Source organism: Betta splendens, chromosome 16 (genome assembly GCF_900634795.4).
Source record: "Betta splendens chromosome 16, fBetSpl5.4, whole genome shotgun sequence".
NCBI classification, from domain to species: domain Eukaryota; kingdom Metazoa; phylum Chordata; class Actinopteri; order Anabantiformes; family Osphronemidae; genus Betta; species Betta splendens.
Genome location: NC_040896.2, coordinates 17761719 through 17780699, shown reverse-complemented (window position 1 = coordinate 17780699; position 18981 = coordinate 17761719). Strand labels below are relative to the sequence as shown.

General features: G+C 48.4%; 1 protein-coding gene across 7 annotated transcripts in view; it reads left to right on the top strand.

The window, feature by feature from the left end:
• Nucleotides 1-1663: 1663 nt before the first annotated feature.
• Nucleotides 1664-18981, top strand: part of LOC114843637 (CUB and sushi domain-containing protein 3-like) — a 146494-nt gene continuing 129176 nt past the window's right edge. For all 7 annotated transcript variants that reach the window (XM_029130369.3, XM_055503009.1, XM_055503007.1 and 4 more), the window contains exons 1-2: nucleotides 1664-2158; nucleotides 12926-13148. In XM_029130369.3, coding sequence (XP_028986202.1) covers nucleotides 1981-2158; nucleotides 12926-13148 — 401 coding nt within the window. In that variant the 5' untranslated portion in view covers nucleotides 1664-1980. The remainder of the gene's footprint in view (nucleotides 2159-12925; nucleotides 13149-18981) is intronic.

Below are 18981 nucleotides of genomic sequence, written 5' to 3'. Positions count from 1 at the left end.
GCGGGATCAAGCTGTTTTCTCCCATTCATTCTCCCAAGGGAGAGCGGGCTGGGGGTGGGAGGCTTCCTCTGTCTGGGTAAATAACCTTGGACACACAAACATGCAGAAAGTTCACCGCTGAAGTGGAAATGTGGGTAAAAGGGGACGACTGTTGCCCTCCGTAATGTTGTGTGTTCATTTATTGACGAACCCATTGGACACACTTTAATACGTTTTGAGGTAAAAGCATTTATATAAGGTAGTAATATGCGGTGTATTTCCGCGGTATTTCAATGAGGAATTCTGCTGAGTCAGCGACGTTCCTCTGATATATTGCGAAGGAAATTTGGATTATGGATTTTGCACCGATGAGAAGCTTTTTTGAATGGATGATTTGAGCGCTACATTTACTATCGGAAAGCGAGAGTCAAGGCTGTGGCTGGAGTGAATGACGATCGTAAAACGCGTCTGTGGCACCGCAAACCGATTTCGACCGGTTAGGGGTCGTGGCGTTATTTATTAAGCTGGGACACACATCTCTTACCTGAACAACAAATCCGTGAAATGTTAAATAAATGTACATTTTCAATACATATGAGGAGAGACCTTGTTTGCTTTAAAACCGTGTTTTCGTTTGCAGCTCAGTTGTGGAAGCGTGATTCTCAGGAGACGAGATGTTGGCTTTCAGCACCATGGACAGCTCTCATACCACGGAGACGCGCTTTCCCTTTGAGTTCCTTATGAACATAACCTGCTCACTGCCCTCTATTACATCTCGCTAATAGGGTAATTAATGTTATTTCTATGGAGGTCATTCAAACGACAGATATTTACTCGACAACATTCAAACTCACAGACGTGGAACCCGCGGTCTTTCCAAAGCTGTTGATCTCACTCACTGGAAACTATGTGGCGAGATTATATTGATGAAAAACGAAATGAGCCTCAGCAGCTGCGTGCGTGTGTGTGTGTGTGTGTGTGTGTGCGTGCGTGCGTGCGTGTGTGCGTGCGTGTGTGTGTGTGTGTGTGTGTGTGTGTGTGTGTGTGTGTGTGTGTGTGTGTGTGTGTGTGTGTGTGTGTCTGTTATGGGCGAAGTGATGTTCATTCTGATGTGAAATCACGGCCTCTCACTTCCCTGCTCCCTTTCCTCTCCGTTACAAAGTAGGGGTCGGTGATTCTTCCGAAGCTAGATGGCAGAAGAGCCCCACTGCAAGTGAGCTGCGCTTTGCGCCGTCATCATCCCGTCTTTGCATTGCAAATTACCCAGCCGCATCACTCCCAATACGGGCTGCGCTCGATCTCTAAAATGAGAATCGGAGTTGCGGTGGGATTGCCTACCAGGCGAATTCCTCCCCCCAGCGTGCGGGATGGTTTGCTGCCTGTTTGAGACTCACCTGACACCCCCCAGCCCCCGAACCTCACCTCACCTCACACCACACGCGCGCAAGACGCATAAAAAAAGCACGGGCTGTCATTAACAGAGTTCATTCCTATCTCCGGATTTACAGTCTTTCCCTGAAAGCAGCCTCGTTCTCTCCTGCCACCTACACCGCGCTGTTCCCACTTCATGGTTTGTTACTCACTCATCAGCCACATCATACTTACACAGGACGCTCCCCCTCTCCTCCTCACCCCCCCCCCCTCCCTAACGCCACCTTTTCTCCCTCACTCTGCGTGGTTCAGTTGCCGATCGATAAACGCAGCGTTCAAATCGTAGACTAGTCTCCTTCCCGTCCTCAGTCGGTTTCCAATGGAGCGATGCTGAACGGCAGATGCCAGCGCGCGCCAGCAGAGATCCGCGCATTTGATGCCCCTGTCGGCAGAGATGGTTGAGCCCTCGTCCAGGTTGCTGTGGTTCTATCCTAAAATTCAGTCTCGCTCACTTGTCTCTTATCAGCTGACATAGCGCGGCTCTGTCGGCTTCTCCTCAGAGGAGGGATCCTACTTCAGCCCCACAGAAAGAAAGAAACAGCCTATAGGTTGCATGCGTTACTAGTGAACATGAAGGGGATTTACAGAGACGGATACTACGACGGATCTATTGAACTGAGGGACGTTTTCAACAGGAGATGCGTTAAATGTGGCCGGGGGGACTTTGTTCACGCCAAAACGATGCGGATTAGGACGGGAGTTGTTTTTTGGAATCTCATCTTTTCACTGATGTTCACTTGTGTGAAAGGTACGAGCCACTGCAGCAACGCTCTCTGTCTTCTGATGCATTTAGTGCGGGCGGGCGCGCGCGGGTGCGTGTATGTGTATGTATGTGTGCGTGTGTGTGTGTGTGTGTCTGTTTGTGCGTCTGTAGGTGCGCGCGTGACAGAAACCTAAAGCTTTAACGTTACAGACGTGGGCAAACGTGCGGGCACCGTCTACGGCGTGGACTTTTAGGGCACGCGTTTGGCCGCTTCGGCGCTCGACGCAGGCTTTGACTCGGCCGCTCAATAGATTTCCTTGCAGGAGCCTACGCTCCTTCTAATAGCCTACGTGAGCTGCTTTGCTTAGTAGGCTAACTAGTGAGTGCATCCACTGCAGATTTTTCCGTGTGATGTGGAGGGATTCTAATTTATTTAAGCGAGAGACGCCCGCATTTCCCCCCCTTTGATGCCTCGAGTTTCCAAGTGTTTATGTGGGATTTGCGTCGGGCCAGTTTCTCAGCAGAAATGCTACTTGAGCCATCCGGGGGACGGGGGAGGGAAATTAGTAGCGTGGAACCAATTTGTTGACTGGTGTTTATCGGACCTGCCAGTACAGACAGGTGTAAGGTGGGCTTGTTAGTATTCCAGGGGCTTTTTCCCAGGCTCCAGTCAATTTGAATACCCCCCGCCGTGAGGCAACTGCTGGTATAATGCCTCTTATTTTATGCATCAGCAAAGTTGGTTTAAAAGAAAGGACGTTTTTGTAAAATAGCCCCAGCACGTTTCACATTCTTACGTAGAGTCTGAGGCTGCAGGATCCTCACACTTTGCACCTCCTCTGTGTTCCCAGCACTAATGTGATCCAGCCCAGATCCATACCTCAGCCCCTGCGCGGACCAATAAAGCAATTGTTGCTCATTTAACCACACCGCAAGCACCACGTCCTCGTCCCCCGTCTGCTGGGAAATTAAACGTTGCAGGAAAACAAACGTCACCGGCGCGCGCGTCAGTCTCATGCAGCGTTCAAACCCTCATCGCCAGCGAAATGTCATCCCACGGAAGGAGGCGAATCCAATCCCGGCCATCGAAGTGGTTTTCTCCTTGTTTATTTTGTCTACACGGCCGGCGTGCGTGCGTGAGAGAGCGAGAGCGTGCCTCCTTATCTGCTGAAAGCACATACGTGGGTCTGAGTGTGGACACTCCGATATCAATTTACATGCAGATTGTTCAGCCTGTGAGCGGTTCTCGCGTCTTTCCAGTGGGGGTGGACGGAGCGTGCAGCATGCAGAGCAGCAGTGGCCACCAGGAACCAGCCAAGTCCAGTTAAGCAGAGTCGGGCACAGTGCTGTTTCATCACCACCCACACTGTGGCAATGTCAAACCTCTCGGCCGCCACCAACCTCTCTACTAATCTACTTATTAGGGAGTCGGAGGCGGAATGGACGGAGGTTCGGGTGAAGGGAGCCGTGCCGCGGAGCACGACGCCCCTCTGCTCCCACGGCGTCGCGGCATCGAGCGGCTCCGGCCTGTGAGCCGCGTGTCCCGCTAAGCTAATGAGGCCGCGAAAACGTGGCAACGTTCGCGCGAGATCGCTTTGCTCCAGGTGCTTTCTTCATTGACGGGGAACGCGGGCGCTTCGCTTCGTAGCACCTTGCGTGTGGGCGTTGGGAGAGAGTTCTGACTCTCAACTACCTGTTAGATCTGTAACTTTTCACACAGACAGACGTTTGCGCCCGTATTTATGGAAATAGTGAAACGGTGGCGATCACGTGTGATTTTTTTTTGTATGATACAGGAACTGAGGCAGGAAAACCCTCCTCAAATGCAAACTGAATTCCTTCATGCTGACACCGAACATGTTACTTTATCTTATCTTGATCTGTGTTTGCCCTTTCGTGACATTACACTGCGCCCATCAATCGGCCGACAATCAATCAATTTCGCCATAATGAGACAGTCACTAAGATGACAGCACTTCAGGCTCATGACAAACGTTTGACCGGGTGCGTGAAAATGTCAGATGGAATAGGAAAGAGAGTCGGGCTGAAACGATCAGCGCCTCTCAGGCCTGTTTATCAGCCCATCAGTGACAGTCAAGAGTTGATGCCTGGCAACAGATAGTTGGGTCTATTTCCTCCAAATCCCACATACCTTCCATGTTTCCTAATGCTTAGCGACGTATCAGGCGCTAATTGGTGGTAATCAGGTGGGTTCTGCACAGACAGTAATCTGGCTACTGAGCCCTTGATGAAGACTTTCACTCAATGTGATTATGTAAACAGGCTGGAAAGGCTGCTCGGGCTAATCAGGATTACAATTTGTCTGTGTAATTATACACTATCTACAGGGAATGTGGGGCATTATCCCACTGCCCCAATGGCTCTTGATGCCCACAACCAAAGAAGAGCAGAAGAGTGAGAGAACAGACAGACAGACAGCCTGAAGAATCACTTAGGTCCTAATGCCCCTGGAAAAATACGGAACTATTCTGCAGGAAACAGGAAGTAAGAAGAAAAGTTTCCCTCCCTGGATTCCTGATGCCTCTTCCAGTTGACGACTGAGTGGATAGACCTATGAGATGCACCAGAACGCCCCCCCCCCCCCCCCCCCCCCCCCCGGCCCACTGCCCGTGGCTCCAGCCTGGGCCCACCTGCCCCTGACAGCTTCCTGGTTCTGATTAAGTCAGTTCTTCCCGGGTATCGGCCTCCGCATAATCAGCACTCACGGCGAGAAAGAGATTGGCAGTATCTCGTCTTCCGGTGGGAGAAATAGCCCATCGTTTGTTGAGATTACAGCTAATAGGTGGAGGAGAGACCCCTTCTAGTGTGGAGGAATCAGATCCAAGGTGGACCGTCTCCTGCTCCTCAGGCTCTGTTTTCAAAGGGGATTAGCGTCTGTTAGCTGTCTGCAGGCGTATTTGCAGATAAAAAAAGGATCTATGCATTCATTTAGCTTTTTCTATACGGTGGTTAAAATATATGAAACCTCACTGAGAGATAGCATCACATTGATTGTGGGAGATGATGTATCTTTGCAGTAAGATTAAGAGATAATGCATCGTGAAGTCACTTTTGAGGTGTTTTCATCCTTATTTAGTCAAATTGAATCCTCCATTTCCATTTGCATTCACCTTCGAACCTGCGGTGCCTCCTCCCGTCTTCCTCCGCCGCTCTTGTTTGCCTCCGCGGCCGTCGCCGGGCTCTTTTGACGTGTGACGGGGGAGCGGAGACGAGCGGGCGAAGGCGAAGCGCGGTCAGGGAGACAAAGCGGCGCGGCGTGACGGTAATTGAGAAGGTAGTCTGCTCAGCGGAGGTTACTGTAATTTCACACCGAATTTCAACAGCAATTAAAATGATAAGTGGGGATCGCCTCACACGACTACACCCCTTTGCCGTCAATGTCCAGAAGTCAGTGTTGGGAATTGCATATTTCGCCTGGGCGGAAAATGGAAGGAGACAGGTAGAGCACGCGGCAGTGGGCTGCTCTCAGATCAGCCGCTAAGGAAATGATTGATTTCTCCATAGACGCTAAATAACAGTTAATTTGACCATTGGCTCTTACAATTCTGCCAACCACCGCTGTCACGCTGCTTTTTTAGTCAAGAAAACACATTAGGGCTGCTGCTGTGCTTTCTGAAAAACTCATTGATTGTCTAATCATCTGATTCTGGAGTTCCGTGCTGTGAACATTGGATTTTGGTTCCCCGCTGTATGTTTTTTTTTAGGCGTTTATTTATTCATCTGTGTCCAGTCATCTCAGTCATAAGGTCAAAGTGCTGTTACACTAAAAACACTAGCAACGGGCTTTAAATGGCGAAGCACCAAACACACTGTTACAGCGGCGGCGGCTTTTTCCTAGAAGGTCTCGTTTTAGCATGTGTGGAATTGGTTTAATTAGTATCCACAGCTTGCTTAGTGTTAATGAGGTGGTTTGTAAACCAGTGATTGAGGTGCGCGAGGCGCCTTGCGTCTGACGAAGACCTCCCGACCACGCGACGAGGAGGTTAAACCGAGGGAAAACGGCGGCTTCTTCGCTCCTTCCGCGTTTTTTTTTGCGCCGATGCTTCTGTTTGTTTGCTAGATTGGAGGCTGGAGAGACACGCGTCCCGTTCCATGTGTTGTTGGCTCGCGGCTCCGTGTTGTACAGCAGCCCTCGCAGTGGTGGCCTGGCATCAGGTGCAATATGACTCAGTAGCACTTTGAGGACGTATTGGTGTCTAGCCATAAAATACAGGATCTGCTGGGAAGTAGCTGAACCACCAGCAGCACGCAGACGCTGGGAAACAGTTATTATACTTGGCCACGCGGCGCACAACCACTGTTATTACCTTGTGCAGTGGTGTGTGTGTGTGTGTGTGTGTGTGTGTGTGTGTGCGTGTGTGGTTCGGGCATTTGTACATGTGCCAGCTGTGTTTCAGCGTGACAGTGTATTTGATTTTAGTATTTTTCACCTCAGTGCCTGGCAATTTAAAACCACCAAATGGAATATTTCAGAGCCCCTTTCCCAAATTGCAGTGACACACTCATGAGGTAATAGTCATTCTCTAGAAAGCCTCTTTTCTCTTCCTGCTGTATGGGGAACATTTTCCTTTCATCAAGCACGCAGACAAGCATGGTGCGGTGCTGTGATTATGCACGTTCCATCAGTGTGACTCGTGGCGGCGCCGCGACTTTTCCCGCGTGGACTCCGTCACTTGGGGAGCGTGGGCTCCAGGTTCCTGTCTGTTCGCGCTGTCGCCTGCGCCTCGTCCCAATCGGTCTTTAGAGGAGGAACTGGGTTGTCTGCCTGCGTGGTCCACGTCCGTGGCTCAGAACCCAGCTCGGTGCTCTAAATACTGAATTACGGCTAAATATAACCCCGAAACACCGTGTTGCTGGATGAGAAGACCCTGAAGGTGATCTGCATGGCAGCAGACAAGCAGCACGAGGGACTCCAACGCCTCGCTTTCACCCTCCTTTCATTTCCTTTAGTTTTGCTCAGATCACATTAGCGTTAAATTCTTCCCAAACATTCATTTCTGCACTTGTGCAAAAGCCTCTACTCAGCGGCGGTGCGCGTATCATGGCCGGAGCAGGAGGCTGCGGTGAATGAATCCGCCCAGCCCGTGTGGTGACCTTTCCTCCGCTATCTTTGCATTCGCCGCGCCGCCGACAGCACTTGCTGATGAATATCTCCACGTCGGCTGACACGAGCTTAAGGTCAAGTGAGCGCCACTGTGGGTTTTTTGCGCTTTGACTTTGATTGCTAGCAGTGGGGCTGTTGCCTCCCCCTCCGCGTGTGATAGGCCATCATCATAAACAATGATGAAACGCCGGCCAGAGGACGAGCTTTTCCTGACTAAGCATACGGAGATACATGACAGGGATGAGTCAGGGGCCGGAAGAGGAGTCGGGGGGGACATAGCTCAGGAGGCTCATTGATTGGGACCGGGACCACTGATGTGCCATAATGCATCATACACTCTATATGCATGTCCAAAGTCAGTCAGAACCAGTGGGAAATGACAAAACACAAGGCCTTTCAGGTGTTAAACCAGCCTCAAAGGAAACTGCTGCAACTGGACTCAATGCATCTCAGAGTTCGTAGATACGAGAAACCGTCTTCATGACTTTTACAGTTGTGTGTTTTTATCCTAAGGTGATATATGGCTCACACCGCTGCTTATTGTGTCTTTATTTCCGCTTGCTGGAATGGGTTTGAGCAACCTAACGAACTCCAGCTGGTTCGGGGTCTCTGCTTAAAGAAACCTCTGATCGATGTACATGTACCGAAGAACAAACACTCTGCAGGAGGTCACTGTTCAGGGCCGAAACCACAGTCTAGTGTCTCAGGAATGTTCACAACCTAAATGACCTTTCGTGGAACGTGCTAATTGTTGCTCCAACAGTTATGCTTCCACTGACTGGCGCCCAAGGGCCGTTGTAACATTTTCCTCAGCCGCCGCGACTTGAATCCCATCAAGAACATGGAAACCTTTGTTTAGTGTTTGACTGATTGCTCTAAGCCACCGCATTCGTTAGATCAGATAAACTTAATTGTCTCACCAGAAACAGGGAATAGTGATGGACGTGCATTCCACCGCACGGACTGGAAACAACAGATAGATAATAAATGGGGAATTTTAAAAATTTAATACACTATAAAGACAATATCGCAAATGGGAGACAATAAATGTGCCAACGTGCTGCAATGTTTCATTAGAATTCAACGGGGGACTGCCGGGGGAGGAATAGAATTCAAATGTGCCCTGTGGGAGCCTGAGGCAACCGCCCAAAGGGAGCAGGTCCGACTAGAAAGGGTTTATTTTCTAAGCCTATTTAATGATGCTGATTTGAAAAATGGTCATTCGGGACGAGCAATCTCTCATAGCCATCATCAGCCATTACCCTATGGTCTGTTTGTCACTCATAATAATTTAGATGGCAGTAAATGACTCCTCCTTCCCCCTTCCTCTGCTGCTCCTAATCATTTCTCTTTACTGCTCAAGCACAAATCGGCATCAAATGGTGGATGACAACATATTGGTTGTTTTCCTCTCCGCGGGGGGCCTTCCCCTTCGTTCACTATAGTCCATGTACTGGAAAGCCGCGGCGTTGTCTTTCATTTTCTTCCCAGGGTTAAAACAAATATTAAATAACCAATCTAGCCTGCAACCAATTCATTTAGGCCTCGAAAATAATAGGATGCATAATGCATTCTGCTTACAAAATCAATCTTATTTTCCATCCACACAGGGTAGAGCAATGTGGTTCATTAACTGCCTCATTCTGCCTAAAATCTCTATATTCACTGGCAAACGATGAGAGAATCATGTTTAGTAGTTTTGCTTTGCTCCCTGCATTAACGAGAAGCTCCGCGGCAGCATAAATATGCATATAATCACGCGCAGACATACGCAGGTAGTGTTGATGCCTTCATCAGGATGCGTAACAGCTGCCATTTATCTGTGAAGGGGTGGAGGAGCAGCGGTCGGGCCCAGGTATGCGAGGAACAGCTGGGGCCGTCGCTGGACTGTCTGTCAAGCGGCCCGGCCCCCTGCTGAGACCCCCCCCCCCCGGCTCCTGCCAGACGTGTGTGTTATGATCCTGATTCATACCCCACCGCCGCCGCCCGCCACCCGCCACCCGCCGCGCGATCCCAGCGTGCTGTTAATTCGCTTTCTCGTCAGAATTTACGGCCGGTGCTGCTGCGGGTGTGAACGCGGGTCAGGGAACCCCAGGGACTGTGTTTTACTGTTGATGTAATGATGATGGTCAGGACGAGCGGAGGAGGGGTGACACCGAACCGAGCTAAAGCGATCCAGCGCGTGTTCCTGCTCATCACCGAGCCGTGTTTTTCTCCTTCCAGTAACAAGACGGATGTTTACGACGCTCTTTTTATAGACACGGCTTTTATAGAAATGACGGTGCTTAACATATTACAAGCTTGTATGATTTAGAGCAGTGAAAAGGGGAATTTTAATTCATAATGGCTGACAGAAACGAGGGGGGCAACGCTGTAGCTGGGAAATGAGAGGTGGGAGACGGAGGAATGGCGAGAGATTGGGGGAACGATTGGCTGAAGAAGCAGTCAATGAAATATTGGTAGGTGAGTGAGACCGAGGAAGGAAAGAGAATCAAAGAATCTCAGGTTGAGGGGAATTTAAAATGAAAAAAAAATGCAGACGTGGGAGGGACGTAATGAAAGGAATACAGGAGGGAGGAAGATTCAGGGTTGAGCCTTTAAACGCCACCAGTCAGCCATGTAAACACAGTGTAGTTCTGCAATTTGCAGTCTCTGGGTTCGGGCCTGACGGACCCGTAGGTGCTGTCCTTGCGGCCGCTGTAAAGGTTTCAAATAAAATCAATAAACACATTTGCCAGTGAAAATCATCTGAGTGTAGCTGAAAGCAACACACGGGTGTTTGTGTTGTTGTCTCAGAGCACCTCTCCTCCCGTCCGTCCATTCACGCCCGTCCTCGCTGCTAGTGTCACGTGGCCCAGACCTCCACTTCCTCCTCGCTCCCCTGGAATCACAGCTGAAGTGAACTGGTAGGGAACACGCTTCACGGCCCTGAAGCTTCCACCACTCGCTGTGACAACATCATTCCCCTCCCACCTTCCAGGTAGGATCCCAGTTTGGCCCCAGAACTGGTCAAACTGGTTCCAGCCTACTTGGTACCCACCCAACTGGTCTCAGCAACAGACCGCTCCGACGTCCAGCTATTGAGCATCTCCACCTCCATCAGGATCTAAACAGCCGATTCCCAGCAGCCACATCCAAGACCCCGTCTTTCTGGGGGACCGGGTTCTGCATGTATAGGGCTGTAGGGAGCGTGGGCCTGGCATCCACCCAATAAAAGAGACAGGCACGTCACCAGACCCCAGAATTCCCTCCAGTTCCTGCAGCGCTGGTTCCAGTCACAGCGTTTGCTCCGGCTCCAGACAGCTCGGCTCCCCGCTGCGCTGTCACCGGCACCGGCGTCAGATCCAGCTCCCTGGCGGCCACGCGCCGCTGCAGCGCTTCCTGTTGGCGCTGGATGTGGACTGGCGCCGTCCTTTGGACGGTGGAGCGTTTAATGCTGGGATTAGCACTGTTCTCGCTGACCTACATAGTCAAATTTGGCCACCTGGGTTTGAGGTACCCAGGTGATCAACACATTAACATTGCTTCCTTCAGGGAATCCTACTGGCTTTGCAGGAACTACAGTACAGTGGAGCATGTGGCTTCATTGACGCTCGGTCAAGGATGCTTTAAAGCCTTCATGTTGCAGCGTGTTGATGAAATGGAAGCAGCTGAATAATTAGGCTAAATCGGAACATGTGTATCACTGAACCTTCTGCATCCCTCCTTCCTAATTATCTAATTCTAAGCCTCTGACTGAAGTGAATTAAGCTTAAGCTGCAACAGCAGAGCCGAAGGCGAGCTCTGCTTCGCGGCATAATGGTTGTCTGTTGGCTGACATCACACAGGCCCCCAGTCATGTACCATGTCTTCCATTGCTTTTAGACACGAACACAGGCTAAATGTAGCCGTGGGGAGAACGACCACGTTAGATATTTAACACAAAGACCCCATTTGAGTCTCATAATTCAATGTAAACAATCATAAACATCATCTGCGCTGACAAAAACCAAACACGGCTAGTGTTGGTAAAATGTGCCACCACACTCACTAATCCCATCACCACAAAGCCACACTTTTTCCACGAAGCTCACAAATACGTTGGATCCTTTTAGCGGGCTGTCGCGGTAATTATAATGTTCCTGAGTGCACTTGAAAGCAGCAGTAATGCGCCGCGTCCCGGCCTCGATCAGACCGACCCCGGAGGCGGCAGGTTTTCCACAGTCCTCCTCGGCGGTGGCGGGAATGAAAGCAGCCCGGCCTCGGACGTGCGACGACTCAGGGCGGGAAAGTTCCCCGATCAACTCATTACCGGGCGCGGCGGGGAAAAAATGGCGGCGACTGTGATTCCAGAGACACCCGGTGTCCGTGGGAAAGTTCGGAGCACTTGTTCACACGCGGGACGGGCCGCGCGCGCTCTCTGCTTGTGCCGATCGTTGATCCAGGGAGCAGATCAGTTATTTAGACAATAGCTGGAGATTTACTGCCCTGTCCAGCGGACCCGGTGGGTATAATATCCTGAAGCGCGGGGAGATGGAACGATTGCGGGAAGCGATAACGGGGTTGTTTTCTGTAAAGTAGAAACCGCTTTGTGCTTGGTGCAAAAATAATGAGACGACACGGTTTTGACAAGAGGGAAATTAATTGTCAGTTCGTCTCGTGGCTTAACGTTTTGACTATTTGCTCAGCTCGTGAGGAGTCGTACATGTTGCTGGAAATTACCGCACGCCTGTCTCGTCAGCGGCCGCTGGAGTCGCGCGGGCGGCGCGTCGTGTCTTTTTTCCTCGCAGCGCGTGGCCAACACTATGCAAAACATCCTTTACCTACAGAGTGTGAAAAGCTAATTACGCTGGGAGTAAATTGTGTGGAAGGGTAAACCATGCATCTTAATTAAGTTTGCATTTCATTAGACAACATTCAAGATAGCCTCGAATAGAATAAGCCTTTCTCAGCGCGAGCGGGAGCGCGCGCCGGCGTCGCGAGTGTGCAGTCACCGACCGACGGGTGAGGCAGTGAGCCGTGGCACGTTAAGGCCCCAAACTTCAGCCGGGTCGCTAACGTTGGACAACCACGGCATCGCGCCTGACCCCCCCGCACACCACGGGGATTGATTTTCTAGCGTTCTACTGCTGCACGGAGCAAAGACACACCCTGAGTGGGCCGTAAAACGGAACGTTAAGGGCAAGAGGACGACCCCGCTTGTTGCTCCCGACCCTCTGCAAAGACTTGGGCAGTAATGATGCATCAAGCACTTTGCTCAGCAGCGCCGGGAACAACAAAGCAGCATCTGTCTCGCGCTTTTACTGCGGACATCCTGCACAAGAGCGGCCTGCACTTTTTTTTTTAATATGAAGGGGAATTAAAAACATGAATGGATACACAACCGCTCGACTTTTACGAAGCTGGTTGCCAGATTTCCTGCAGAGTTTCTGTCAGCTGAGAGCAATGTGGGCTTTTCCCAACAATTTGTTCTGAGCTCAAGAAATATTGGACGTGAAATGTACACAGTGCATGCAGCTGTTACAATAAAAGCGTTGCATTCAGTAACTTCTGGCCTGGTTTGTTTAAACGTTTAAAGGCCCCTGTTGAGTTATTGTTATCTTTGTCTTTGTAGCGCTTAATTCAGTACATTTCTGTACAGTTTTTACCTTGATGCTGCTCTGTCTAACATGTGATGATGATTCGGTGTCTGTTTCCCTTCTTTTCAGGTTTCATCCACACTTGCGGAGGCACTTTAAAAGGGAGGAATGGGACGATAGAAAGCCCCGGGTTTCCATACGGGTACCCGAACGGAGCGAACTGTACCTGGGTGATTGTTGCAGACGAGGGCAACCGGATTCATATAGTTTTTCAATCTTTTGCAGTGGAGGAGGAATATGACTTTTTATCTTTGTATGACGGGCATCCACACCCGGCCAACTTCAAGACCAGGTAAGGAAGCAGCCGTGAAGTCGTGCACTTTGAAAGCCCCGTTTTTGAAGGCTGGCAGGCAGGGACGGGGTTGGGGGGGGGGGGAGCTTCCCCCCCATCACTTCTAAAGGAGGGTTCGCCTTTAATGTGCCCACGACAAAGGCTGCGTGTGCTCGTCACGTCAGCGAGGTGTCAGACAGGAAGAGCTGTAGAGCGAGGGCGATAGAGTGGATCTGTTCCTGACATGGGTTTGTGTAAACTGAACAACCTTCGCAAAACTCTCCACAAAGACGTTCTCGCAAAAAAAATGTCAACTTTGCCTTTTCATTGTAATAATATTGAGTTCGGTGCTCAATAATGAAACTTTGGACAGACTACAGCAGTCATGTGTTTGGAACGTGTCCAAAGTAGAATCCCCAGCATTTCTTTCTGCTGCTTTACTGACGGTGGGTCATCCCAGTAGCCACCGTCCCCTTCTGAAAATGCTTCGCCGGAGGAAGAAGGAGCAGAGGAGGACATGAAGAGCAAATACAAAGATTTCTCCTTGTTTACTTTAGCCGCTGAACAGTCATCCAAGTGTTTACAGTGAGCCCTCAAAAGCGTGACATTCAAATACTGTGGGAAGATTTATCTGTGTCGTTTTAGTTTTTCTCCCTCTCCTCCATTTAAGCCTCTACAAGCATCTCTAGAAAAGTTGCGACGTCTTATCTTATCTGACAAAAGTCCAACTTTGTTGTAAATATGTGCAAGCAAATTTGAAGTTTGGTGCCTACAGCGCTTTTTAGGATATCTTGGGACCTACAGTTTGCATGTTTACCACTGTGTTACATCACTTTTGTTTTTGATTTGAATGGAGGCCATTTGGGAACTGAAGTGAGTGTTTGCCCACTGCTGATAAACAGTCTATGGTGACAGTTGCACGCTTCACTGTATATTTCCCACAGGGGACAGGTCTTGACTGCAGGCAGGTCGGTCAAGCAAACGCATGAACCCGACTGGTCCACGTGCAGAATGAGCCCTGATCGTCAGCACCCAGTGTGTGTCTGTAAAGCACCTCGTTTTACTGATGACAGTCTTAGTGACCCAACGTCTGATACCTACAATGAAAACACAGTGGAATGCAGACTCATCTGAGCCCAGCCGGCCTCAGGGAGGTACTGTAGACTTGCTCTTCCAGCCATTTAGGAGCGACCCCCTCCTTGCTCGACAGACCTCCGGGTTGCACCTCTACTGTAGCTGCAGCGTTGGATGCTGCTTTTCCATCGCTGTGCCAGCGTGGTTCTCTTCAGAGGAAGCCAGTTTCTCATTCAGTGCCGCCTGAAGGCTCAGAGGTCATAGACACTGAACAGAGCTCCTCTCACAACGAAATAACCTTACATTGTTTCACCATATGATGTATGTGTGTATATGATACATTTAATTTTAATGGGTGTTCCCACCAGTAAAGCTGTACTATGACTTTAAATACAGCTTAGCATCACACATTAGATCTATATACAGCGCAGGCTCACTCTACTGAACAGATGTGACGATTAATAAACAATACCGTTGCTTTCGTTAGCACCTACGCGACAATCAGACCCTCAAATGTTCCAGGTCTATTTCGATAGTTTTAACCCGAGCACGGCGCGTTTGCCGACAAAGAGTCTTTCGCGTCGTCTGAGCACTCGTGCGCCACGTTCTTCTGAAGCTCCCTCTCCACACCCACGTCCACAAATTTCCCTGTCAAGTCAAATAGAGGATGCGCGTATCAGCCTGTGTCAAAAGCTTTTTTTAAAGGCATCCCGGGCTCTAATTATCCACTTGTATTCGAAGGCAGTCTCCGTTAGAGGTGAACGCGAGGTCTGGTTTTTCTCTGTAGAACACTCAACGCGACACAGCCAAAATCTGCGTTTCAGTACAGGTGAACTAAGGTCACATGCTAAAAGAGAGACCTATGTACAGTACAGCAGAGTGCCGGTGAAGAGGAATAATTCCGGAGCTGAATCATTGTTTGTACTTCAGCTGTTGAGTCACCCTAGATGCTGATGTTGCATAATGCTGCATTCAAGGTCAGATCTATTAAAGGTTTGTCTCCGTGCTGGTTGAATGCACCCCACAGATTGATCTTGTGGCAAATTAAAGACCTAAAAAAAGCATGACTTATGATGTTGAAGGTCATTATATGTAAAACAAACCGGAGAACAATTTCTACCAGTCACTTGTTCATGAGATGCTTGTTCATGTACAGAATTGAACCAGCATATGTTTTTATAGACTCGGGCCCACTGCACTGTTTTATTTGCTGTGTTCCTCAGTTCCCTTTCAGATTAGTCTCGACCTGAGAATTTATCGACTACTTGATTTACAGTATTAGAGTGTTGGCGACGAATAAAAGCCAACATCCTCGCCAAATGTCCGACGCTCGAGCAGACACGTGAACGCGCACCGTGATTACCCAGAGACCTACGCGCGCGTAAGGAGACGCAGCCTCAGCTTTACCTGTGAGAACGTCCAGTAGGTGCTTTAGCGTCTCTATCCTCACAACCGTCGAGCTTTTCAGTACAATGTGTTAATTGCCAACACCGAGCACCAAATCCTCGCATACTATATTACGCACATTAACGGCAGGACGATTAACGTCCGCATCGAACTCAGTGAGTGTAACTTAGCTGTCGCGAGCCATTTACACGGTAGCTTCACAAGCGTTGGTCATTTTAGCAGACGCTCTCATCCAAGCGCGATAGTAGAAAAACATACGTAGCTTGGCATTCACGATGGCTGCACGCCTACGCTAAATTTTAGCACCCTGGAATTTAGCAGCGTGGCAAAATGTCACGTCGCCCTGACACTCGACGCCACCGAGGCCGTAATTAACGCTGTTCCGCGCACCTGTAATATGGAAACAGTCCATTGTTGGCACATGTTAGGTGTGATTCAATATTTTAATTGCGGTTCATTGACTCGATAGTTTTTAGTTGGAGTAAGTAAACATAAACACCAACGTGTAGCATGGATAAAGAAGTGGCACGAACCGCTTTACATAATAATTCAATTCATAACAGGAACAGCACTAAAACAGCTCTGTGGATCTAGGCGATTAATTTAAGTACTATTTTATTCGGGCTTCATGAAGTAGCAAAATTTAACAAGGTGTTGACTCCCTGGATTTTGCCTGAACATAATAATTTGTCAACATTATCGTAGTAGAGCTGCCTCTGATCACATTTCTGATCCATTTGATGTGATTTAATTGTGTTTATGTTGCAGTATTTTTGTATGTTAGGTTTACAGTAATTGATTTGTACGTGTTGTTCCTGCTCACTTTCTTTTCCTTGACGCTGGTTGTCGCCGGCTCCATCAAACGGGGTTAAAACCAGCAGCGCTGTCCCTGATTAGCAGGCTCATTTGTCATCTCAGTGCAAATTGTGTTGATGATGACTCGCCCAGAGTCTGAGCAGTAAATCCCAATGACACACTGACGGAAATAAGCAGGTGTTTTGGTCCCAAAGTAAAAAAACACACTGCTCTCAGTGGCTGCAGCTCGTTATAAGGACGTACAGTAGAGTGTTTTAAATACGAGGGAAGTGCACATGGAGCTAGGGGATTTGGGACCCGTCCTCCCCAGGTTGCTGTAGTTACACAGGTGACACTGATGGGCTCAGAGATAAGAGGACTTCCTGGGGGCCGGGACTGCAAAGTCTTGCGTTTTGCTCACTTTGATGGATGCCACCGCTGCAGATCGGTTTAGATAACAACAAACAAGGACAATTAGTGGTCTTTGTGAATGGGACTCTGCTTCTAAATATCATGTGTAACTCGAGTGGCCACGTCTCCACGTCTGTCATGTTGCACCCTGTAGGTGCTTGTGTGTGTGTGATAAAACAAAAAGAGAGAAAAATATCTGATATCTGGAAGTCGTTATTTTTTTAGCACCGTAATTTGCAGGTGTCATTTAACTGCTATTAAGATGCAGGAGGCGCCCGGAGCTTCTGGGAGAGGCGGCGTGTTTGTCTGCCAGGTGTTTTGATGAACTGCGGTATTTTACTGGGTTTTTACTCATGTTTACACGTGCACACGAACGTTGTACATCCGTAAACTGATGAAACTAGAGAAGCAACTCCAGAACTGCATTTTCAGTTGTCACTCTCATTCAGCGCTCCTTTCAAATGCTAAAAAAATTAATTTGCAGTGGTGTTTCTAAATACTGTATTTTTCCCCCACATTTTCATGCTGTAATATTCCGTTGCATAGATGGCGACAGTGTCAGCAGCAGGTCTGTGCGCAGATATTTTTTACCCATATTGATCAGTGTCAGTGCAGTTATCAACCAATGCCAATAAATGAGAAATGTCAACGAATGGCCCAGTTAATCAGCTCACAGTGAGTGGGTCAGTCACCAGATGGAGCTAAAAGAACATTACTAGTTGTCTCCAAGTTAGTCATGCATTTAAACTTCTCAAAATGTTTGTGAAAGATTTGGTTTCACGCCAAATATTTCTTTTCATAAAAATAACTAAAAATACTTCTAATTTTTCACCAAATGGATCCTTTTTAGAGCTGAAAATATAATTACAGTGCCTGGACCTGCAAATTGAATTCACAATGTAAAATTATTCAAAAGGGAAAAAAAACATTTTAAAATGTTGCATTCTCACATTTTTTTTACATCATTGCGAGAAACATGTAAAGTTCCATCATCTACTTTAGCAACAGATGTGAAAGGCCCTAATTTCCATAAGTTAATGGCCTTTTCTTCTTCCTGTGCCTGAATGCTGTTTATTTAGGTGTTAATTCAACTGGAATAAATAGGAAGAAGAACATATTGTCACACTTACTGATTTTCTTCCCATCTTCTATGGTAATTATAAATAGAAACTCTGATATAGATTAAAGAGGCCTTTCATTTATTAATGCTATTAATTAATTGAGTCAGAAATTCATACGGGAGCACGACAAAAGCGACTGTGAATTTCTAACATGAAGGAAAAGAGAGAGACATCCCTGTGATGGGCCTGATTAGTGTATCTCCCCATTGATCTATGTATTCTCTTTGCTCTGTGAAGTTTTCCCTCGTCCCTCTCGCTCGTTTCTGCGCGCCTTTTACCTTCAGTTCCCCCGTGCCTGGGAAAAGGCTGTTCCAAGTATTCATTATTGTGTGGAGATGATCTGGTCCAGATGGTGGAGGACAGTAGGAGAGTTGGGCAACGAAGCCTTTTGTTCCTGCGCAAATAATCTCTTCATTATGCTTTTTTATTCCGCCACTGTCATATTAGGATTTGTTGCTGTGTTTGAGTGGTGCTGCTTTAGTGTTATCTTTGCCTTTCACTGTAAACCTGAGTCATTGCATTTATGAAATTATGGACGTGACTCATTTAGCTTCTTAAAGTGTTGGCAGCGAGTCCACATGCCTTGGCTCGGCGTGTTCACGTTAAATTCTAGGCCTCAGCCAACTGGAGCCTCGCGTCAAATGTCCTACATGTAACTTGTGACAGTGGATCGAGCGGTTCTTCTAGGCAGAACAGGAATATTAGGCCATTTGCTGCCCTTAAATTTAGACCACACACCAGAATTGGTTTATTGTTGGCTCAGGCTACAACATATTCAGAGCAAATGAAACGGTGAATATTGCAGATTTACAGCTCGTGTAGAACTAGAGGTTCCCACGCTCGCTTTCTCGTCATAAAGGCTAAATTCCCAGGTTTGTTTAAGGTCTGTTGGCTTTGCTGACGCTTTATTACCTGCTGCAGCCTTTTTTCATCTCCACCTGCATCAGCCTAGTGTTCGTCTGTCCTCTCCTCTCCTCCTCTAAACACAACCAAAGCACACAGACGGCAGAACTGCTGGAGGAATGTTTTTCTTAATTTGCACGTGT